General features: G+C 43.5%; 1 protein-coding gene across 1 annotated transcript in view; it reads left to right on the forward strand.

The window, feature by feature from the left end:
- Nucleotides 1–25,903, forward strand: part of LOC147111749 (mitogen-activated protein kinase kinase kinase kinase 4-like) — a 536,567-nt gene that overhangs the window by 291,836 nt on the left and 218,828 nt on the right. The window contains 4 exon segments of the mRNA XM_085998951.1: nt 10,360–10,414; nt 11,386–11,464; nt 18,957–19,132; nt 20,634–20,706. Coding sequence (XP_085855077.1) covers nt 10,360–10,414; nt 11,386–11,464; nt 18,957–19,132; nt 20,634–20,706 — 383 coding nt within the window.

Below are 25,903 nucleotides of genomic sequence, written 5' to 3' on the forward strand. Positions count from 1 at the left end.
TGTTCTCACCAGTTCACTGGTGCATTGTGCTGCCCCATGATGGGTTGGTTTTAACGTTTATAAGCAAAGATGTGTACAACCCATTTACATTGGATATTGCCTTAAACTATGTAGCCAACTACTGTTTCAGATTTAAAAAAATACTTCTGTCACTGCATAAACTACCGTTCACTGTTTCGAAGGTCAGTGGTTGATTTGTGACCGGCTTGGCATTGTATATCTACTGAAACAATAACGTGTTACACAAACTCTCTAATTCCTAGAGCACAGAGGCTGCACCACTTTGGTAAATTTTAGGCTGTAATTGTTCTTGTGGATTGAGTATTAAAAAAAAAAAAACTGGCTGGCGTTACAAGCTGAAAGACCACATACAATGGTGGTCAATTTGTACTCTTTGTTAGCTGTGGTGCACAGATCTATACCATCCATTTTTTTCCAGGCTAAAATTTACCTACAGCTTTGGTATGTCTATTCACTGGTTTCAGTATCAATTGGCTCTCTCCAGTTCCAGAGTGCTTTTAAAAGAATACTTCTGTCCATGTTTACAGTAAATGCAGTGGGTGAAGAATAAATCGATTTATGGAAACAGTGTTGCTCTAAAAACAAAGATGTGCTCACCAGAGCCACATAAAGCAGACAAACTAGAAACTATCCCTAATGTATTGAAAATATTCCCCGTCAGTTTTTTTTGGAGTGGGCAAGATTCCTGATTTTTTTTTTAATATAATTTTTCCCTCCTTTCCAAATTTGGTCCCAGGCTGACCACATGTCTGAATTTTGAATCAGTAGTCTACTTTCAAGGGTCGCTATCCAGTAATGTTGAGAAATTAAAATCGGACAACAAAAGCCCAGATTTCAGTTGCTGTATTTTTATGGATAAATGGCTCTGCACATGTGTGAGCGGATGTTAGATGTGCACATTTTAAAAAAAAATTCCACAACCATGTACAGTTTTAGTTCGAACGCTAGGTAAGAACCATATTCAGCCTCCATATGCCAGGCACTGTCCACATCCAATGGAAAAATGCATGGCACCTGCTTACCACTTCCACCAAGCTGTATGGCTAAGATCAGGAACGCCTCTGTACATGAGGATTGCTACAAGTCAGCATCCTACCCCTGCACTGATAACCTGGCTGACAGCAACTAATGCCCTATCACCGAGGCGGCTTCAACCAGCTACATGTTTCACCATGTCTCCTGTCAAAAATACCATGCAGCCCATGCTTTCCAAATCCCTTTTAAACCTGTCTCTAATCCTCTGCCACTTTCTCCTTTTTCACACATCTCAACCTACTACTCCTGCCTCCATTTGAAGGTCCTCTGTTTACTGCATTCCCAAGCCCTCTGGTGTTCACTGAAATTACATCCCTATTATCCTCACTCAGACTGCGCAATGAGCGCCAATGACTTTGGTGACTTAAAGCTGAACCTGGACTCCTCCCTTCCCTCTTAATTCTCCATCCTTTTGACCTCACTCAACCTCACCCTGCACATAAAATGCTAATCACAACCACACAACCTTACCATCATTTGAGGCCTTGATGCTCAAAGATCTCGATCACCAACAATGCAATCTTGTCATTTCCTTGTCTCCATCATAGACACTTCCTTCTTCCTTCAACTCGGCTGCCAACCTCCATGATTCTCAAAAAAAAAAAAAAATTAACCGTGCTAACTTCGAACTCCTTCTCATCTGGGCCACCACCTGCCATGACATTGTTGAGTCTGTTGGCTGCCTTCTCTTTAATTTTGAATTCCATGTCACCTCCAGATCCTTCATGTTTCCCATCCCTCCTGATCCCCATTACAGCAGCCACTTTCCCAACCTTAAACCTGAGGGCCATGAGCTGGGTCACACTGCCAAATCCTGTTTGAACAACAACTACCACCATCCCATGCATTTATACAGTATCTTAAGCATGTCCTAAAGCCTTTGCAGAGGAAGAGACGGTGAGCCTTCGTGATAGCAAGGAGAGGTGACCAAAGAGGTTAAAGAGATGGATTTTAAAGACAGACAGGTGGGAGAAGTTCTTCAGGCTAGAGCTGACATTGTTGAAGGATATGTCACCAATGTGGAGTGGAGTGACTGGGAGGTGCACGGAAGGTCAGAATCAGAGGATTAGCAGGCATGGTAGAGGGCTTAGCGGAGAGATGGTTATAGAGGTAAGGCAAGGCCAAGGGGGATTTGTAAATTTTAAGTTTGATGCATTTGGAGACAGGGAGCTAACATAGATGGGAGTGAAGGGAGAGTGTGGCCTTTTACATGACAAGATGCACGTCACTGAGTTTTGGATGAGTTGGAATTTATGGAGGGTGAAAGTCAGGAAGTTGTCAAGGATGGCATTGGAAAAATGAACTCTAGAGGTGAGGAAAGGTGTAAATGACTGTTTCAGTGGGGGTAAGATAAGAGGAGAATAAACTTGCATCCCAAAGTGCTTTACAAACCAAGTAATTCGGAACAATGAGGAATACGAAACAGCCAGTGAATGATTGATTAGATTTTTTTTTGATAGTGTTGATTGACGGAGCAATGTTGGCTCGGACATGAGGAGAACTCCCTGCTCCTCTTGTATGGTGCCGTGGGATCTTTTAGGCCCACCTGAGCAGGCAACTCTGGTTAGGGAAAACTTGAGTGCATAATCTAGGCTACCACTTCAGTGCGGTACTGAGGGAATGTTGCATTGTAGAAGGTGCTCTCTTTTGGATGAGATGTTAAGCTGAGGCTCTGTCTGCCTGTTCAAGTGGATGTAAAAGATGATATATGACATTTTTTGTAGAGCAGGCTTTCTTGGTATCCTGGTCACTCCTACCAAAACTGGTTAACTGGTCATTCGTCTAATTGTTATGGGACTTTGCTGTGCTCAAATCAGCTGCCATGCTTGTGTGCAAAAGTGACTGCACTTCAAAAGTAATTCATTGGTTGTGAATAGCTTCGGACATAACTGCAAGATCATTCATTCTTTCAATGCCCACGTGCACCTCTTAAGATTCTCAGCCAGGCAGTTGCAACAGACATTCTGATTGGTGTTATTTTGAGGACGTCATCAATGAAGGGGGAAAGTAAGTTGAGGAAGAAAACTTTGTGTTTTGCATTTTTTACTTTTTAAAACCGCATCAATTTGTTGAGCAGTAGGCAGCCACATATTCCTTTGTTGGTGACATTACTGACATGAGAACCTATCCATTGGAAGGTGCATGGGCTGTGACTTCAAAATGGCTTGAGAGCTGTTCCCGAAGCACCTTACCCAGGCAAGCAGTCTACATGCAAAGCACTGACCCAAAAGCTTGTTGTCACCAGATTGGCTCTCAGGCTGGTGAAGTCATAGCCTTGTTCTTTTTATTGAAGTTACACTGGGGCATTCCTGTCATGGACCCAAATCTGTGGTTCTCCTTGCACCTTTTTTGCAAATGTTTTCCCTTTTTTTTTTCTCAAATGAACATCTGCGTGGTTCAATTTCTTACACTTACAGTAAAAATGGTGAGCTGGTGGCAGAATTGTTTTAAGATTCCAAGTGTCGTGCAGGAAGGAATTTCAGTAGCAATTGAATCATTTTTCACTTAGGATTGATGGAGCGAAAAAATTACATTGAGAGAGATGAATCTGTTCCCCTAAAGTTTAGTCAAAACGGATGACATGCTAATTGCACAGCAATTCTAAAAGCTTTACGTACTTTTGGGTTTAACTATATTAAATTCTGGATGGGCGAAAGAAAATAATTGATTGTGGACATAAATACTGCTAGTGGTTAATCATTAGAACAGATGACCCAGGCTGACACTTCAGTGCAGTATTAAGGTAGTACTACATTATTTGGTATGCCGTCATTTGCATGAGACCCATCTGCCTGTCCCGGTGGTTCAGCATGGTACTATTTGAAGAGGAGCAGAGAGTTCTTCCAGTGTCCTGGCCAATCTTGTTACTTCAACCAGCACCAGAAAATAACAGATTAATTGGTCGTTCATCTTTGTTTGTAGGTTCTTGCTGTGTGCAAGATGACTGCTCTGTAACGACCAGTGCACTTCAGAGTGATTCATTGTATTTGGCATGATTTGGGGTATTTGAGTGATCAGCCACTATATAAATGCAAGTACTTTCTTGACGGTGGACTTTAGTGACCAATCTTTGTTCATTGTGGTATTTGTTTTCTGTTAATATTAAATCAGACTTCATAGAGCAGGCACAGTTGCTAGTTGAGTTGTGATTTATTTCTATTCTTTAACCACAATTATACCCGACTGATTACATAACCGATTGGTGAATGCATGAATTGTTTATGCTGCTCAGGTTTACATTTAGGAGAAAATCAGACACCTTGACTAGATTAATGCCATGTCTCCTTTTTTTGTGTGTTTTTCTTGGTTGAAAACTCTTCTAGTGCTGTATATGCATATCAAAATTCCACTGAGTACAACAGTGCTGCCAAAGTAGATGCTATATTTCAGTGACTTGGGGTATTGCAACAGGAGATACATTTTACTTAAGTAATTCAATACTTAACCCTGAAATCATAAAGATGAAGGGGGAGAAATTGGGCACCTTAGCGCCTCCCGTTAAAGCCTGTGGGGGCACTTTGCGACTGGGCGCGACGACAGTACCGCCGCCCGTGAAATTGAGGTGGAGGTTTACGGCGGCGGTAACCACTAGCGCCACGCTCTCCTGCACCCTGAGATCATGATGTCATCTGGGTGCGCAGTGCTTCGGCTCTGAAATTCACTCTTGCCCCCCTTGCTTGAGCGCCTGCCGTTAGCAACGACAGGTAGAGGAGGCGGAAGGCGGTTGGATGAGCGCTATATAAAGTCGCCAACTTCCATTTTTTTTTAGTCGGCAAAGAATGCTGCCTTGTCAGTTTGATATAGGCAAATGGGCGTTTTCAGTGATTCCAGCATTTTCAGCTTGAAGGAGTATTCTGGCTGAGAAAAATGTATCACTTTCATATGGGTTACATTTGATAGGCCAACATTTCCATAATTTAATGGGGGCTGTACTGGCACTGGACCTCGCCCACAAGCGTCACTGTCGTAGGCAGCGGAGGCAGAGACAAAGATTGCAAAATGTGGCCTGTGGCAGGAGGGTCAACAGGGCTCTCAACAGGAGGCCTTACCTTCCCAGGGTATTCCGGCAGCATTTCTGTTACATCAGTCTCACCGAGGAGCAGTGTCTTAGAAGGCTCCGCTTCACCAAGGACGTGGTCACAGAGCTCTGCCACCTCCTGCAGCCAGACCTCGAGCCTCACATCAGGAGCACCACATCTCTCTGTGGTAGTCAAGGTCACCATCGCCCTCAATTTCTACGTTAGTGGATCCTTCCAGTGTGCAACAGGAGACATATATAACATATCGCAGTTAGCTGTCCATTGCTGCATCCACGAGGTCACAGATGCTCTGTATAGAAGGAGAAGGGTCTACATTTCCTTCCCCATGACCAGAGAGAAGCAGCGTGAGCGTGCATGTGGCTTTGCCAGGATAGCGAGTGTCCCCATGGTGCAGGCCGCCATTGACTGCACGCACGTTGCTTTGCGGGCATCTCATAACAATCCTGAGGTATTCCGTAACCACAAAGACTACCACTCACTTAATGTACAATTGGTGTGCGACCACACACTGCGCATCCTCACCATCAATGCCCGCTATCCTAGCAGCAGCCACGATGCCTTCATCCTGCACCAGACCGGTGCGCCAACTCTGTTCCAACCACCACATCAAGCTAGCGGAGGGCTGCTGGTAGACAAGGGCTATCCGCTCCCCACCCGGCTCATGACTCCCCTCCGCAACCCCAGCACTGATACAATGAGAGACATGCTGCCACCAGGAACATCATTGAGCAGACCATCTGAGTGCTCAAGCAACAGTTCTGCTGCCTTGACCGATAGGGAGGAGCCCTCCGGTACTCGGCTGAGTGGGTGTTCCTTTTCATCGTCATTTGCTGCATGCTGCACAACTTGGCCATCATGAGGGCATAGCCATTGCCACCAGGCATAGCTGCACCACCTCAAGAGGAGGAGGACTTGGGCGAGGAACAGGAGCGTGAACAGCAGTGACGGAGGCCCCAGCCACCCCATCGGCCTTGTGGAAGGGCGGTCCATGACCGCCTCATCAGACTTCGGTTCCAATGAATTCGAGGCCTCTTGCCGGTTGCTCATCCAGTCCCCATCATTCCAGCAATTTCTCATTCAATTCCACACCCCAATGCTGAAATGAGACATATCACCATTTCTGCAGCATTCCAATAATAAATTTGTACACAATCAGTTACCACATATATAAAACAACAATATTAACTAATGACCCTTGTGCAAACCCTTACTTGCCCTCTTTACAGTGCCTTTTCCTAATCTAGTGCTCTTACATAGTGTCGCCCCAGTGGCTGCAGCAGGGCTGGTGGAAGGCTGCTGAGTGTTGATGCCAGAAACTACAGATGGCCTTGTAGGACACCCTCACTCAGCTCTGGGCCTGGAAGGCCTGGCTGTACACTGCGCCACCTCAGGATGGGTGGCGGCAGTCTGGGCTGGCTAGATGACAGGCACCGACAAGGGCAATGGTGGAGCGGCAGTGGTGGGAGCAGGAATGCTGTCACCGAGAGCACAGCAGGTTCCTGCTCCATTGACACACTGCTACTCCCCCAGGGCTGCACCTCGGCATCCCTACCAGTCTGCTGTATCACAAATTGCTGGGCTGCTGTGACACCGTGAGATCCCCGGTGGACTGTTGTAGACACAGCGACAATGGCAGCAGTCAGAGCTTTCGTGCCATGAAGCTGAGACTGCATGAGAGCAGTCTGAGACTGGATGGCATCAACCATTGACTGCATTAGTGCACTAAGACGTTGCGTAGCTTCCGTCTGTGCTACAGTGGATGCTGCCACATCGCCTATGACACGCGGCATGAGGTCTGGGTCCCCACGGTCTCCGAGTCCACCATCCTTAGCAGACTGCCAAGGATGGGCCCCATGGTGTGTGCAGAGCTCTGCAATGTTGGAGGCGGATTCCCCCACACTCCTTACCATTGCCGCCAGGCTCTCGGGCACCCTTGCCATTGCACCTATCCTCTCGGTGTGCATGCCCATCACCCTTCTTGAGAACGGCTCCTCATCTGAGTCCTGTGCAGCAGAACTCATGCACGAACTCGTCCTCCGGGGAGCTGGCTCCCGAGCTACCCTTTCCCCCTGGCCTTGCTGCAGCCTGCTCGTCCCCAATGCCTCACCCTGTGCAGACCCCTCTACTAAACTTGCCTCTAAAGATCGCGTTGTGCCAGTATCTAAGGTGGCGCCTGCGAGTGATAGATGCAGAGACGCGGTGCTTTGGTCGTCCTCTTATTCTCAGTGGGAGGCTGAGGGACAGGCTGGCCATTGGTTGCTGATTCTCTGAAAACATAAAGGCACAATACTCACTTTAAAGTGAGAGAGGGGGCAGGAAGGGAGCAAAAAATGCAGACAGTACCAGGAGCTGGAAAGTGGGAAAGGCTTGTGGTGCGAGGGGGAAGTGGGATGAGAGAAGGAGAGGGGATGAACATACCTTTGTTGCCCCCAAGGGGCTCGACGTTGCCAGGGGCCATGGCACCCACCACCTGCTGCCCGATGAGTCGCAGCACTCGCCCCTCCAGGTTTGAAAGCTGCCTGTTCGCTGGTGCTCCCTCCTATTGTGGGCCATCTTGGCCTGCAAGAGAAACGAATGTGTGAGTCAGAGTCCAGCTATATGTTTGGTAGATATGCCTGCCTTAGTTGAATAGCTGTGAATTGTAGGCAAGGCCTGAGATGTGGATGTGAGTTTAAGTAGGTGCAGATGCTTGGTGGGGGCGTGGTGGTTTGTGCAGTGTGTATAGACTGAGGTTCAAATGGTGGTATGTAGGACCTGTTGAAGCATGTACTCACCTTGACCACCCGAGTGAGGTCATTGAATTTCTCCCGGCACTGTCAGGCTGCGTTCGCCCACACTACTGGCCGAGACCTCCTGGGCCACTTCCCTCCACATTGCCCTGCAGACCTGGGGCAGTGGCCTCCTTCCAGTATTCGGGAACAGCACTGCCCTCCTTTGCTCCACTCCCACGACCAATGCCTCATCTGTGAAACGATGAGCTCTCTCCCTGGGAGTGGGATCAGCCATCACGATCAGGGGATTGAGTTGCTTGCCGGTCACCTTCACAGCCAGCAATGCTAATAATGAGGATCGGCACAATGATGAAACCTCCCCGATTGCATTGCACCTGAAATTCATTATCGACCTGCTGGTAGCGCCTCTGTAGCACCCTAATGAGGTCATTAGTGCTTCATTTAGCGTTCCAGCTCTCTCCTGGAGCGCTAACAGCCAATTTAAGGGAACCTCAGATTCATTGGCGCCTGGCGCTAATTATTCAAGATTTCAAAATTTAGCACCCCAAACGAGGTGACAACTAATTTCTCCCCCAAAGAATTTGCAAACTTTACTATGGTTAGAATCATTTTATAGAAGCTTTTCTAGTTTTCCACTTGGGCTTCACTTCATTGATTTCAAATCCAAATTATAATTTTAAAATAATTTTAACTTGTTTTTGAAAAGTGTTTGTTTGTGATAGTTTGCTTTTTACCCTTGTAATAACACCAGAAAAAATTCCACACCAAATTAGTATAAAAGAACATGATTGCTTCTTATTAGTTTACCAAAATGTTGTGAATTATGGGTGCGTACATTTCTTTAATACTATTTGAAAATATAATGCACAATTTTATTGCAACTACCATTTTTAATAATGAAAAATGTTAATTCTGTTTGTAGTTGCATATGAGATTTAGCGGTCACTATGTTTATATGGTTTCCCACAGCAGAGAAGAGGCCAGGGGAAAAGAGCACCACATTGATTTTTTGAATTGATACAGAATGCTGAGGTGTACTTCCTGTAGTTTTCTGTTCCCTATTGTGTTGAACAGCATAAGAGAGTTGAATTGATATCAGAGTTCAGTTATTAACTTGGGGTATTTCTGAACTCATCATCATTTCAACTCTGTTAATTGATCTCCTTTGCACTTTCAGGCGCAATAACTTCTCCACACCAGGTCTGAGGGTAATCTTCAAATAGAAACAGCGTGATCTATCCTAGAAGTTACAGCACTGAAGGCGCGGCCATTCAGCCCATCCAAGCATGTGCTGATGCTAGCTCTTCAGCTGGAGCTATCCACTCTATTCCCATTTCCCTGCTCTTTCCCTGTATGCTCTTATATTTTCTTAATGTTCACATATTTATTCAATTCCCTTTTAAAAAGTATCTTATAGTCTCTGCCTCAGTAGCCATTTATAGTAACATTCCATTGTCTAATAATCCTTGTTGTGGAAAAAAATACTTCATTATTTCCTCATTCCTCTGGTAATGATCCTAACTTTATGCCCCATTATGGATTTGCCAATCAGTGGAAACAATCTTTCACTATTTACCCTTAACAAAACCTTCCTTAAATTTAAAAATCTCTATAATAAGTAGCCCCTTAACCACCTCCGTTCCAGTGGGGAAATAAAACAACCTTTCAAGCCTTTCTTAAGTATATCCTCTCATTTCTGGTATTCTACTGAATTTTCAGAATACCTTTTCCATGACTGTAGCATCTTCCCAATAGTGGGGTGCCCAGAACTGCATACAGTACTCAACTGTAGCCTCACCATTGTTTTGTACAATTTCAACATCATTTTTCCTTAAAGTACTGTTTCATATTTCTCTGCATTAAACTGCATCTTTCATCATCTCTCTGCTATTTACCCATTCCACTAACCTATCTATGTCCTCCTGCATTCCTCCCCACAGTTTGCCATGCTTCCAATTTGATGGTATCCACACTTTGCTACCATTCCTCTTGTGCCTATGTTCAAATCTTTGAAGTAAATAGAAAGCAAAAGAGATCCCAGCACAGATCCCTGGGGTGCTCCACTCCTCACCTGACTTAACCTCTTCCTTTTGTATTCTTCTGGTGCGTTTTGTTATCGTAGTTTTTCTAATGACACTAATAAAATCGCGCCACCTCGTACTGCTCAGCCATATAGGAGTTTCTGGTTAGGACCTTAATGGTTAATATTTCTTGTACACTAGTTAGGAAGATGGCTTATGGGTTTCTCCAGTAACTAGGTCAATATAAGATTCCATAGATGGTATGCATCACAAAATTGTTAGTAAATTTCAGTGTAGTATCCCCTCTTTGCTGGAGGAAACCCTGTGCTTAACACCTGTTACATTCTGTGTATGCATGCAATTAATATAAACCATTGCTTTATATTTGTATTTACAATTTTACTTGGGTATTAATTTTATGTGCAGCAGAATGGAATCATTTTGTGTAGTTATACCATGACTCCAGAATTAAAAGCTGAATGGGATGCTAATATCTTTGTTTTCTTGCAGAGTGACTTATGGTCATTGGGGATCACAGCTATCGAAATGGCAGAAGGAGCACCTCGTAAGTAATGTCATAAAATGCGTAAGAAATGTTTAAATGTGGGACTGTGTAATGAAACGCTGCGATTTTTATCTGAGACACCAAAATTTCAATCCAGTCAGCCTGATGGGATGATGTTTTCCTCTTTGGCTATGAGTCCTAAATTAGGTGACTTTGGGGAGCCTCACGAAATGACTTCTGATTTGCCATGAATCAGCTGTGAATGGGAAAACTGATGCCAGAGTAGGACAGGGGACGATCCTGTAAGATTGGAGTTAAGGCACATTGTTGGAGAGTGGTGGGGACCTTCGCTGTCTTATTTGACCTCTGCAACTGACCTGGGAGTACCAGATGTTGATCTTAAGTGCACAAAATGGAAGTATGTTCCATTCCTAGCACCAACATCCCTTACCTTGATGATTATATCAAAGATATGAAATGGAAGAATGTTGAGTGACACAGTTGGTTTGAATACATTCAGTGGTGGTCTAAGATGTAATTTGTGAGATGCTAAGAAAATAAATCAAAGTGATTGTTGCCTGAAAAAAGATGTAGGCCCGTAATTTCCGATAGGAGGCTTCCTGTGTGCAGATGCCTCCTATCGGACAAAAATCTACGAGCTTACCTGAGGGCTCCCGAGGTCCGGACACCTCTGCTCCTGGGCCTCTCAGTTGAAATGCGCAGGGCCCATGTATCTCAGGCGCATGCAGTTCGCAAGCGTCCCTGGGATCACGTGGGCCAGGCCAGCCAATAGGAGAAGGGAATCTCCCTTCATACGGGCCATAGTTTCATTATAATTTCTGGGCTAAAATCTGTGCTTCCATTTGACTTGCATAGGAGGCCCTTGGAAAGAAGAGGAGGTGGAAGAATTGGCAGAGGAACCTCATTATTTAAATTTCATGAAATAAATCAACAATTTTCATTTTTTATTTATGTTTATTTGATGGAATATTATAGCTCAGGCAACTGTTCTTGTATATTTCTATTTTTAGCCCTCTGCGACATGCACCCAATGAGAGCACTCTTCCTCATTCCCAGGAATCCACCCCCACGACTGAAGTCTAAGAAATGGTTAGTACATTTGTGTCAGTGGGCAAAGTTTGAGCAATTTAATTGCTTCATTCAGTTCTTTGGTTTTTCAGCATCTAATGTTAATTTCTCATTATGTTGGTCAAATTGCACTTTCAAAGTACAGATGAAAGTGTGCCATGAATAAGAGTGAGATCAGCACAACATTAGTGCAAAACAATGGCTTGATTAATTCATGACCAGTGCAACTTTAATCAAAACAACTTAAATTACATTTACACAACAGCTGTTTAATTTTTGGTGTTTAGTTAATGATGGTTTTTCTTTTACAATCTAGTGGTCTTTCTCCCTCTCTTTTTTGCCCCATCCTGTTTTGAACCCTATGTGCCAGGTTCTTCAAATTCCTGTGTTTTGATTTCAAATTGATTAGTACTTCCCTAACTGCAAAATAGTTTTAAATGTATTCTATCAGCAGTTTTGCATACATATGAATCCATTTTTTTTTATTGATGGCTTTTTATACTGGAAAGTTGCGGGTATACTTAAAATACGGAATAAGTTGAAACTTGGCATGATAAATTTACCTTTCACAAAAACTTTCTTAAAATATTATTTACTTCATGAAAGAAGATTGTGTTGAAAGAAAATGTTCAAGCCACATTAATATTTAATGTCAGCCACAGAATTAAGTTTTAAATTGGAAGTCAATAACATTTGCGGCGGTAACATCATTAAAATCAGATGATTATCCAATGATTACACATAATCTATAAAGACAATGATTCAGATTTGTTCTCCAATATTATTGCTATACCATAGATGAGGTGAGTCATGAAATGATAAACCTGAGAACTGCTTCAGAATTGAGCTCACACCAAGTGCAAGCACAATCGGAACTATTTCCAAAGTTAAACCTCCTTTAATTCCGGGGTGCACTTTATCTTACTGTCAAAGGATGATTTAATTCAGTATCCTAAAGCATATCCTTTGTGGGGATCAGTTTGTGTTCCAGTTCCAGAACAGTCAAAGGAATATCCATTCCCGGTACCACCATTCACTTTCCTCCCTACCCACCCCAAAGTTAATGAGACACATTAGACTGGTTTGTTATGAGGACAGGTAGGATTATTTTTACCATAAGAACATAAGAAATAGGAGCAGGAGTAGGCCAATCGGCCCCTCGAGCCTGCTCCGCCATTCAGTAAGATCATGGCTGATCTGATCCTAACCGCCAATCTACTATCACAGAACCATCCCCTGAATCTAACAGAATTAGACACACGAAATAGGAGCAGGATCAGGCGACACGGCCCCTGGGCCCGCTCCGCTACCCACAGGGCCATGACCGATCCGAACCTAGACTCATGTCCAAATTCCTGCTCGCTCCCCGTAACCCTTAATTCCCTTTACTTCTAGGAGAGATCATAATGGTTTATTTTCCAATTCAAGAAGCTTTCCCAGGTGTCCGAGACATTCTCTTACTGGACATGTGAGGCTGCACCCATGTTAGAAGTGGATTTATTAAATTTTTAGACTGCAGAGGGCATGCTATAAGGAGTGAATATTATTGCTTTCACCCTACTACCCCCGAAAGAATGTTCTGAACTGGTTGTTGATGCCATTGTTAATCAAGTAGTTGGTACAAGGGAGACTTCAAATGGTTGGACTTGCAAGATATTTGTAAAACATTTCTAGAAGTTGAAGGCTAAGGATGTGCAGTTTGACAGACCTTTCCTTCTGCTTTGGAGTATGAACAGGCTGGCCCTCCCTCTTGGAGACATGCTCTGTGTTGTGAGAATTAGGCATAGTACAGTATAAAGAATGAGGAAAGATGGCATATTCTTCGTTGTTTCTCCTGTACGCCTTTGGATAGGCTTGTCACACAGCCCAGAAAAAAATTACTAGGGCATTGCTCCTTTTGGGAGTTTTATACGCTGATTCATCATGCCTAACTTTCACACTCTTTAAAAGCCCTGACCAAATCAATTTTTTTCACCCCCATTCATTGGCAGAAATGTTGATTACCCCTGTGCCTGTATATTGGGATACATTCAATATCCCCTGGTTCTGGTTTATTACTGTTGGAAAGAAATAAGAAAACACATTTCCTCATTGATTATTGCTTTAATTGGTAAATAACTGAATATAAATGTCATCAAAACAACTGGATGACATTCCTGCTTCTTTTATACAATGATGAGGATTGAAACTTGAACTAATTACGATTATAATTTGCTGCAGAGTTGTAGATGTTGCTTTTAAATAGTGCAAGTTCTCTTGTCTTTTTGTTTGACTTCAAATTATGAAACTTTGGTAGCAGCATCACTGGAATGTTTCCCTTGATGACCGTGCGGTTTTGGATCCATCTCCACTCACTTTGAGTCTTCAGACTGGTCATGCAATTCAATTTTTTTTTAATGGGCTTTTCAAGCCAGACCGGGATTAATTTGGAATATGATGCATTCCACTCGGTGGCAGAACTGGCCTGTTTCAAGAATACAAGAAAAAAGTCAAGAATCGGAAAAGGCTATTCAGCTGTTCAAGCTCATCCTTCTAGTATTCTACATCACCTAACCTCGCATTCAACTGCATTTTGAACTATTCTAATGTCTTTGACCCTGTTACATTAAGGGGCAGATAGTTCCAAATGTTTATTATACTTTGCGTAGAGAATTTTGTTGTAATAGAATATCTTTTAAATTTACATCCTCATGTCTTGCTGACTTTGGAAGTAATCTAGTTTCACCATATCCATGCCATTTAATGTTCTGTATACATCAAGGAAGTCCCCTTTAACCTTTTCTCCAAACTGTAGATATGAAGCATCTCTAATCTTTAATAAAAACAGAAAATGCTGGAAATACTCGGCAGGTCAGGCAGCATCTGTGGAGAGAGAAACAAACTTAACATTTCAGGTTCAACTGGAAAAAGTTAGAGATGTAACGGGTTTTAAGCAAACACTGTGGCAGGGAAAGGGGGGGAGGAGAGGAGAGGAAAGAACAAAAGGGAAGGTGTGATTGGGTAGAAGGCAGGAGTGATTAAATGACGAGGTATGATGGCGCAAGGCAAAATGGGATGGTAATGGGACAAGTAAAGAAACAAAAATGGGTCTGGAGGAGATGTAAATGAGAATTAAATTTTATTATTCATTCACAGGATGTGGGCATCGCTGACAAGGCCAGCATTTATTGCCCATCCCTAATTGCCCTTGAGAAGGTGGTGGTGAGCCACCTTTTTGAACTGCTGCAGTCTGTGAGGTGAAGGTCCTCCCACAGTGCTGTTAGGGAGGGAGTGCCAGGATTTTGACCTAGTGACGATGAAGGAACGGCGATATATCTCCAATGGTGTGTGACTTGGAGGGTAACTTGGATGCAGTGGTGTTTGCATGCGCCTGCTGCCCTTGTCCTTCTAGGTGGTAGAGGCCATGGGTTTGGGAGGTGCTGTCTTGGTGAAGCTTGAAGAAGCCTTGGCGAGTTGCTGGAGTGCATATTGTAGATGGTACACACTGTAGCCACGGTGCGCCAGTGGTGGAGGGAGTGAATGTTTAAGGTGGTGGATGGGGTGCCAATCAAGTGGATTGCCTTGTTCTGGATGGTGTCGTGCTTCTTGAGTGTTGGAGCTGGACTCAACCAGGCAAGTGGAGAGTATTCCATCACACTCCTGACTTGTGCCTTGTAGATGGTGGAAAGGCTTTGGGGAGTCAGGATGTGAGTCACTTGCCACAGAATACCTGCTCTTGTAGCTACAGTTTTTATGTCGCTGGTCGAATTAAGTTTCTGGTCACTGGTGACCACCAGGATGTTGATGGTGGGGGATTCAACAATGATAATGCCATTGAATGTCAAGGGGAGATGGTTAGACTCTCTCTCTCTTGTTGGAGATAGTCATTGCCTGGCACTTGTGGGGCGCGAATGTGATTTAGCACTTTTCAACCCAATCCTAAATGTTGTCCAGGTCTTGTTGCATGCGAGCATGGACTGCTTCATTATCTGAGGATTTGTGAATGGAACTGAACACTATGCAATCATCAGCGAGCATCTTCACTTCTGACTTATGATAGCGGGAAGGTCAATGATGAAGCAGCTGATGATGGTTGGGCCTAGGGCACTGCCCTGAGGAGCTCCTGCAGCGATGTCGTAGGGCCGAGAAGGTTAACCTCCAGTAACAACAACCATCTTGCTTTGTACTAGGTATGACCCCAGCCAGTGGCGAGTTTCCCCCCTGATTCCCATTTACTTCAGTTTTACTAGGGCTTCTTGATGCCACACTCGGTCAAATGCTGCCTTGATGTCAAGGGCAGTGACTATTGCCTCACCTTTGGAATTCAGCTCTTTTGTCCATGTTTTGGACCAAGGCTGTAATGAGGTCTGGAGCCGAGTGGTCCTGGCAGAACCCAAACTGAGCATCAGTGAGCAGGTTATTGATGAGGCAGCGCCGCTTGATAGCACCGTCGACAACACCTTCCATCACTTTGCTGATGATTGAGAGTAGGCTGTTGGGGTGGTAATTGGCTGGATTGGATTTGTCCTTTTTGTGGACAGGGCATACCTGGGCAATTTTCCACTTTGTCGGGTAGATTCCAATGTTGTAGCTGTACTGGAATAGTTGTAGTTGCTTGTGATTTTAATTCTCTGCCCCACTCTCACTCTCACTCTGACCTCTCTGTGCTTGGCCTCCTACACTGTTCCATTGAAGCTCAACATAAGTTCGAGGAACAGCATCTCATCTTTCAGTTCGGCACTTTACAGCCTTCCAGACTCAACATTGAGTTCAACAATTTCAGATTATGACCACTGCCACCATTTTTTTGGACAGCAGCTGTTGGTAATGATTCTGCTATTCCCGTTTACACCTCCTCCAGACCCATCTTTTGTTTCTTTACTTGCCACATTACCATCCCCTTTTGCCTTGCACCATCATTCCTTTTGTCATTTAATCACTCCTGCCTCCCACCCTATCACAGACCTTCCCTTTTGTTCTTTCCTTCCCTCCCCTCTTTGCCAGCCTCTGTACTTGCTTATAAACATGTTGCATCTCTAAATTTTTCCAGTTCTGATGAAAGGTCATTGACCTAAAACGTTAACTTTGTTTCTCTCGTCACAGATGCCGCCTGACCTGCTGAGTATTTCCAGCATTTTCTATTTTTATTAAAGATTTCCACCATCCATAGTATTTTGCTTTTGTACTACTCTAAGCTTTCATAGAATGTTGCGGAAACAGTCCATTTGGCCGTATCAATTATGTGCTCGTGTTTTTATCAACATGGCACCTAATTTCATTTTAGCCTTTTGCTCATTCCTATGATCTTCAGTATTCTCTTTATTATCCAATTCCCTTTTAAGAGAATTTAAGGATAATAGTTGGTCCCTTTTACATTTGGGATCATTCTATTTTTTCGTTTCTGCATCTTCTAAAATCTATATATGTTTCTTTTGAAATGTAATGGCCATAATTGCACACCGTGCTCTAAATATGGGGTAATCTGTGCTATTTCTACTCATTTCATTTAAAGCCTGTGTTGCTCATTCTTTTTCACAGTCTGCATGATTTGTCAATATTAAATTTAATTTTCCCTTTCTCTACCCATAAATATATAATTCAATCTAAATCCTGAAAAGTGCATCCTCTGTCCCTACTGCTTTCTCTACTTGTTGCCTGCAGATTTGACCAGCTGGCAATTAGTTTCTATGTCCAGGTCATTTATGTAGGTAAGAACCAACAGCTACCTCTGCAGTAATCCAATCAGCACCTTCAATTCCCCCAACTCACTCCATTCAGATGCTGCACCTCAATCCTGCGTTAATTGGTTTCCCATGGATTTTAATGGCCCTGAATTTGCGGTTGGAGGTGTACCTCCTGAGTACGCCTCCGACCCGCAAAATATTTCCGTACCTACCTCCTGGCTCCATAGCTACGGAGAGTTCCTTTCTCGGGTGTGTAGGCATACGCCTGCGTAAAGGCCCACGGATCCCAGGGGTGCATGCGGTTCACAAGCGTCCCTGGAATCACGTGGGCCTGGTCAACCAATCAAAAAGGGGGATTCCTATAATGCTTATTGGGATTCCATTTACGTACGGGATCCCCATAAGCATATTGGGAATCCCCAAATAAAAATTCACACCATTTAAATAAAAATAAATGCTCCCAAGTTCAAAATTAATTAAAAGACCCTTTAATTAAGCATTTAAAAATTTAATTTTGAAATAAATTTAAACGGGTTAGAATGTACCTAAACTAATTTTAAATGTATGTGTATGTTTTAATCATTAAATTTTTTTTATTTTAACATTTATTTTAATCCTAACGCTGGTAAAAGAAGGCCTTACGCCTGCTATTACCAGGCGTAAGGGTTTCGTGGGCATTCGTTGGGCAAGTAGCCCAACTCCGCGCCAGCGAAAGTGTTTTTGCAGCGGATGCGAACGATTTGTCAATGCAAAACTTGAGATCTCAAGTTCCAGGTTTTCGTGCATGCGCAGCGCATGAGGAAACCCGGAACTTGCGGGGCCTTTCAGAAGGCTTCCGACAGTTTACGCTGCGGAAACCACTGTAATTTCAGGCCCAATGTTATTGGCCCATGTCAAAGGCTTTCAGGAAGTCCAAATAAACTGTATCATAGGGAGTTCTATTATTTACTAGATCAATTGAGATGGGCTACATTTACTTGAAGAAAATACAAGGTGCTTCTGTAAACTAGCAGGCTTTCCTGCAGCTCACTTCCCAAAACGTTGTTATCGGCAAATACCCTCTGACAAGGCTAGGATTCGCACCCTTGCCTTCTTGGCACAATGGATTAGCAACTCATCGCTTTAACCACTTGACCACCTCAGCACACTTGACTTTTTCTCTATAGAGACTCAGACTTCTTGAGACTTGTTCTGAGGGCTACTAAAGATTTATAAATATTCTAAACAATTATTTTGATTTATATACATCTGTGTCAATTATATTGCTTACACTTTATAAAAAAAAAAAAAAATTGTTTTTCCAATTAAATTTGTAGCACAGGGGCAGTAGGTATCTGTTAATCTTTGCTAATGCTATGCAGTGTTGGGATTACTCGCGAGCTCCAAAGGCCTATGTAATATTCAAATCAATTTTCTGGACCTCAGATTTCATCAACAGTATGATGACACTTGCCTATATAGAGCTGTGGGATAGTTAAATGTGTCGGCTGCCATTAAATCCTTGTGCTGCAAGTGTCAGAGAAACCATTTGTGCTGTGCGTTTGTACCTGAAAAATGTAAATGACATTTTGTGGTCTTGTGCAGATACAAAATACTGAATTTTATCTGAGTGAAGGCTTCTTTGCAAATGGCGTTCAAAGTAAATACTTGCTGTGTGCAGATACGAAGTCATTTTTGAGTTGAAACTAAATGTCAGAACTTTAGAACTCTGAAAAAAATCAGCTCTGCTGACGAGTATATAAATTAGAGCCACAACAAGAATTCCAAGTGTACAAAAACTGATCTTGTCTCAAATTAAATTCCAGATCATTAGCCGTTTAAGTAAAACTTTTTTTTCTACATATTTTCAGGTCAAAGAAATTTTTTAGCTTTATAGAGAGCTGTTTGGTGAAGAATTACATGCAACGGCCTGCAACCGAACACCTGTTAAAACATCCATTTATCCGTGACCAACCAAATGAACGGCAAGTTCGAATTCAGCTGAAAGATCATATTGACAGAACAAGGAAGAAGCGAGGTGAAAAAGGTAGGCGGTGCAATGTTGATGTAATTACAAAAAACAATGACTTAATATTGATGGTAGGCTTCTTGTGTTAACAAATATAAAATAACTTTATGCATTAGAACATTACTCCTGTTTGACAAGGGTAAACATTTTAACCTACACATTCATACATATGCACATGCATTTTGAAACTATATCTCCACAAAATGGGAGCACTGAGAAATGTGAAGACAGTCATCATACCTCAGTACACAAGGGTTTACAAACCATCAATTTAATATATTTTTTATCATCTCATTATAGTCAAACATGCAGTAGTGGAATCTAAACCAGCATTACTCTCATTGCCTTTTGGCAGGTTCCTTTCACCTATGGAGTGATCAGTTTTTCCTTTTTATCAAAATGCTCCTTAAATGGCCCTTCTGCATTGAAAAGACTCTGTTGTTTTCTCTATAAAGTGACCTTTCACAATAGTCCATGCCTGAAGATAATGTAGCTCATTCCCTTACAACTAAGGTAATGTCGGTCTATATCTTGGCTGGTATATCTGGTGGCACCCTTCTAGTTAGAGAATTGACCCCAGGGAGGAACCTTATGCAGCAGTGCTTCATATCTGTGCAGTTTGCCACCATTCAATGGATTTTGGGAGGAAGAATGAGGAGAGGCAATATAAGCTAAATGGTACAATTTGAAAGTGTTTGCAGAAACAGAGACTCAGGGTTTCATACACGCAAAACTTTGAAGGTGGCAGGACAAGATAATTACAGCTGTTAAAAAAACATACAGGATCCATGGCTTTATAAATAGAGTACATGATGCTGAACCATTATAAGTTATTGGTTAGGCCTCAGCTTGAGTGTTGTGTCCAGTTCTGGGCACCACACTTTAGGAACAATGTCAGGGCCTTTGCGAGGGTGCAGAGAAGATTCACCAGCATGACACCAGGGACAAGGGACTTTAGTTATGTGGGGAGACTAGAGAAGCTGGGATTGTTCTCCTTAGAGCAGAGAAGGTCAAGGGGAGACCAAATAGAGCATTCAAAATGATGAGTTTTGTTCGAGTCAACAGGGAGAAGCTGTTTCCACTGGCAGGAGGGTCAGCAACCAAAAGATACAGATTTAAGATGATTGGCAAAAGAAGTAGAGGGGATACAAGGATAATTTTTTTTATGCAGTGAGTTATGATGATCTGGAATGCACTGTCTGAAGCAGATTTAATAACTTTCAAAAGGGAATTGGATATATACTTGAAAAGGAAAATTTTGCATGGCTATGGGGCAAGAGTGGGGGAGTGGGACTGGTAGGCTGGCTCTTTCAAAGTGCTGGTGCAGGCATGATGGGCCCAATGGTTTCCTTCTGTGCTGTATAATTCTATGATATTAAGTTAAGAAAGTGAGGCCTCTCTTCCTCCCTTGCCCTGTAATCAACACGCGCATCTCCTTCCGTCCCCCCAGCAAAAAAGGCAAGTGACCTATTCAAGACTGGCATGATGGCTGTAAAGCATAATGTTTAATTTAATTTAGATGAAACTGAATATGAATACAGTGGGAGTGAAGAAGAGGAGGAGGAGTTGCCTGAGCAAGAAGGAGAACCAAGGTAACAGTGTTTCATTCTTTAAAATTACACTGTACTAACTGGATTTTTGCAAGACTAGAAATGGTGAGTTTTTTTTGGACAAATACCAGAAAATCTCAAGAAAGCCCCATATGAACCAACATTTTGGCTTTTGCATTTCTCTTGCGAATTCTGCGTTTTTTCTCAATTTTCTCTTTTGTAATCTTTTGTTACTCCCTTCCATCTAGTTTCTACTTTTCATTGTATTTCCTCCCATGTTAAAAGAAAGTTCTTCCAGAAATGCACTGTTCCTTGGCTGAGAGAGTGGGTAGGTAACATTTTCACAGGTTCATGTCAACATTTGTGAGCTTTCTATTAGGTGGGTGCACAATGTTACTTATCTTCTCTCTCTCTCTTTCCTTCCCTCCCCCATTTTCTTTTTATTTCTCCTCTCTCTCTCTCTTCCTCCCCTATGGAAAGTGTGCCTGTTTTTCTTTCAGATGAAACGTTAAACCGAGGCCCGTCTGCTCTCTCAGGTGGACGTAAAAGATCCTATGGCACTATTTCGAAGTCGAGCAAGGGAGTTATCCCCGGTGTCCTGACCAATTTTTATCCCTCAATCAACATCACTTTAAAAAAAATAAAAAAAATAAAAAATTATCTGGTCATTATCACATTGTTGTTGGTGGGATCTTGCTGTGTGAAAATTGGCTGCCGCGTTTCCTACATTACAACAGTGACTACTCTTCAAAAAGTAATTCATTGGCTGTAAAGTGCTTTGGGACGTCCGGTGGTTGTGAAAGACACTATAAATAAATGCAAATCTTTTTCTTTTTGTTCTCTATTCTGTATCTCCCTCTGGTGGCAGGGAGCAGGAACTTATGTGAGAATTTGTGAACAGCCTAATGCTAGTACTTTTAAACATTATAACCTGTATCTAACCTTGCTCAGTCATTCCAAATATAATGTGGAAGCTGAGAAGATTTAGCTGAAAAATTATATCTTCATAGTAGTTTCTCCTCCACAGCAATGGACTTTATCATGCAATTGAGGAAGGTTTAGAATACAATAGGGACCAGGGAGTGAAAAACCGAATGCTAATTGTGACTTGGTGTGAATATCATACAGATATGCGAGAACAGTAAATTAGCTTGACTTTCTGTGGGTACAAAGAGTAGTTAAGTCCCGAGAAAGGGCCAAGTGCGCACACAGCCTCATATTTCAATGAACTGACAAAAACAAGCTATTCATTTCAGAGAACGATGAAGAGAGAACTTTATCATTGATATACATTGATTTCCTGTATCACACATGTAACAGTCGATCAGTATCTTCAACAAAATAATGGCAAATAATTATTGTGGAAAATATATATTTTATAGTTGGGGACTGTCTTCCATGAGGTGTATGCATAATACTTCACTTACCAATCAGAAGTGATTGTGGAAAATCTAGCACTTCTTGGCCTACTGTCAGCATGTTTGTGTGGGTCCATTTTCTTAGTTCGCTCAGTCCTTGTACTTGTCATCGGATGTACTTTGAAACTGAACCTGGCTACTACTGATTATATTTTTGAATTTCCGGTTTTGTTTGGGTCAACGCTGCACCAGCTGGTCAACTTGAAGAGATTGCACGTCAGCCTGCGGGGTATGCCAGAAACAGTCAGCGTGAATTGAGTATTGGGCTGTCAGAAGAGGTCAGGGACCATTCTGTGACCAGCTTCCATTAGTGATACAAATTCGCCCTCAACTGTCTGGGAGGAGGGTCATGTGGAGCATAAATTTGCATTGAAGTATGTTCATGTATTTCATGTAAATGTATACAAGTTAGGACTGGCCTCCGCTCTGTCCGGTTCCAATAGTGACAGCAATAATTACATGCTGTTGGAAACAACTTATGCTTAAATGTAGCTGAAACATTGACCAGTGGCAAGTCTGTGATGTGCCCAATGTTTTTCAGCATGGAAAAGGGAAATTGGAAAATGAAGTTATTTACCATGATTTCTATGAAAGATCAGGTTTGTGATAAGGTAAAGTAATATAAAGATATGCAAGTATGATACCAGAACTGAGAGGTTATAACTAGAGGTTATAAATATAACATTGTCATTTATAAATCCAATAAGGAATTCAGGAGAAACTTCTTTATGGGGGGACGGTAGCATAGTGGTAATGTCACTGGGCTAGTAATCCAGAGGCCTGGACTAATGATCCAGAGACGTGAGTTCAAATCCCACCACGGCAGCTGGGGAATTTAAATTCAGTTAATTAAATAAATCTGGAATAAAAAAGCTAGTATCAGTAATGGTAACCATGAAACTGTCGGATTGTCATAAAAATCCATCTGGTTCACTAATGTCCTTTAGGGAAAGGAATCTGCCATCCTTGCCTGGTCTGGCCTATATGTGACTCCAGACCCATAGCAATGTGGTTGACTCTTAACTGCCCTCTGAAATGGCCTAGCAAGCCACGTGATGAAAAACAATAAGAATGAAACTGGACAGACCACCCGGCATCGACTCCGCACCGGCTACGGATACAGCAACGGCAAACCCAGCCCAGTCAACCCTGCAAAGTCTTCCTCACCAACATCTGGGGACTTGTGCCAAAATTGGGAGAGCTGTCCCACAGATTAGTCAAGCAACAGCCTGACACAGTCATACTCACAGAATCATACCTTTCAGCCAATGTGTCAAACTCCTCCATCACCATCCCTGGGTATGTCCTGTCCCACTGGCAGGACAGACCCACCAGGGGTGGCGGCACAGTGGTATACAGTCGGGAAGAAGTGGCCCCGAGAGCCCTCAACATTGACTCCGGACCCCATGAAGTCTCATGGCTTCAGGTCAAGCATGGGCAAGGAAACCACCTGCTGATTACCACCTACTGCCCTCTCTCAGCTGATGAACCAGTACTCCTCCATGTTGAACACCACTTGGAAGGGCACAGAATGTACTCTGGATGGGGGACTTCAATGTCTTCAATACTGACCGAGGTGGCCGAGTCCTGAAGGACATAGCTGTCAGTCTGGGCCTGCGACAGGTGGTGAGAGAACCAACACGAGGGAAAAACCTGCTTGACCTCTTCCTAACCAATCTACCTGTAGCAGATGCATCTGTCCATGATAATATTGGTAGCAGTGGCCACTACACAGTCATTGTGGAGACGAAGTCCCGTCTTCACACTGAGGACACCCTCCAATGTGTTGTGTGGCACTACCACAGTGCTAAATGGGATAGATTCAGAACAGATCTAGCAGCTCAAAACTGGGCATCTATGAGGCACTGTATTCCACCACAATCTGTAACCTCATGGCCTGGCATATCCATCACTCTACCATTACCAGGGGACCAACCCTGGTTCAATAAGGAGTGTAGAAGAGCATACCAGGAGCAGCACCAGGTGTACACCAGCTCCTTTGTCCAGAGAATTCTAGAGGTGAGGTGAGAATGACTGCCCTTGACATCAAGGCAGCATTTGACTGAGTGTGGCATCAAGGAGCCCTAGTAAAACTGAAGTCATTGGGAATCGGGGAAAACTCTCCACTGGCTGGAGTCATACCTAGCACAAAGGAAGATGGTTGTGGTGGTTGAAGGTCAATCATCACAGCCCCAGAACATCGCTCCAGGAGCTCCTCAGGGCAGTGTCCTAGGCCCAACCATCTTCAGCTGCTTCATCAATGACCTTCCCTCCAACATAAGGTCAGAAATGGGGATGTTCGCTGATGACTGCACAGTGTTCAGTGCCATTCACAACTCCTCAGATAATGAAGCAGTCCATGCCCGCATGAAAAAGAAAGACTTACATTTATATAGTGCCTTTCATGACCACCGGGTGTCTCAAAGCGCTTTACAGCCAATTAAGTACTTTTTTGGAGTGTTGTCACTGTTGTAATGTGGGAAACGTGGCAGCCAATTTGCGCACAGCAAGCTGCCATAAACAGCAATGTGATAATGACCAGATAATCTGTTTTTGGTCTGTTGATTGAGGGATAAATATTGGCCAGGACACCAGGGATAACTCCCCTGCTGTTCTTCGAAATAGTGCCATGGAATCTTTTGCGTCCACCTGTGAGAGCAGACGGGGCCTAGGTTTAACATCTCATCTGAAAGACGGCACCTCTGACAGTGCAGCACTCCCTCAGCACTGCACTGGAGTGTCAACCTAGCTTTGTGCTCAAGTCCCTGGATTGGGACTTGAACCCACAACCTTCTGACTCAGACGAGTGTGCTACCCACTGAGCCACAGCATGCAACAAGATCTGGATGACGTTCAGGCTTGGGCTGATAAGTGTCGGGTAACATTTGCACCACACAAGTGCTAGGCAATGACTATCTCCAACATGCGAGAGTCTAACCACTGCCCCTTGACATTCAATGGCATTACCATTGCCGAATCCCCCCACCATCAATATCCTGTGGGTCACCATTGACCAGAAACTTAGCTGGACCAGCCACATAAATACTGAGCCAACAAGAGCAGGTCAGAGGCTAGGTATTCTGCAGCGAGTGTCTCGCCTCCTGACTCCCCAAAGTCTTTCCACAAGTCACAAGTAAGGAGTGTGATGGAATACTCTCCATTTGCCTGGATGAGTGCATCTCCAACAACACTCGAAGCTCGACACCATTCAGGACAAAACAGCCCGCTTGATTGGCACCCCATCCACCATCTTCAACATTCACTTCCTCCACCGTACTGTGGCTGCAGTGTGTACCATCTACAAGATGCACTGCAGCAATTCGCCAAGACTTCTTCGGCAGCACCTCCCAAACCAGCGACCTCTTCCACCTAGAAGGACAAGGGCAGCAGGTGCATGGTAACACCACCACCTCCAAGTTCCCCTCCAAATCACACAGCATCCTGACTTGGAAGTATATCGCCGATCCTTCATCGTCGCTGGGTCAAAATCCTGGAACTCCCTACCTAACAGCACTGTGGGAGTACCTTCACCACACAGACTGCAGCGGTTCAAGAAGGTGGCTCACAAGTAAGGAGTGTGATGGAATACTCTCCATTTGCCTGGATGAGTGCATCTCCAACAACACTCGAAGCTCACCACCTTCTTGAGGGCAATTAGGGATGGGCAATAAATGCTGGCCTTGCCAATGACGCCCACATCCCATAAATGAATGAAAAGAAACCCAGAGAGTGGTCAAAATGTGGAACTTGCTACCTTATGGAGTAGTTTAGGCGGCTAGCATTGTTGCATTTAAAGGGAAGCTAGATACAAATATGAGGGA

Source organism: Somniosus microcephalus, chromosome 10 (genome assembly GCF_052327205.1).
Source record: "Somniosus microcephalus isolate GS21.2 chromosome 10, FLI_Smic_1.0, whole genome shotgun sequence".
Lineage (NCBI taxonomy): Eukaryota > Metazoa > Chordata > Chondrichthyes > Squaliformes > Somniosidae > Somniosus > Somniosus microcephalus.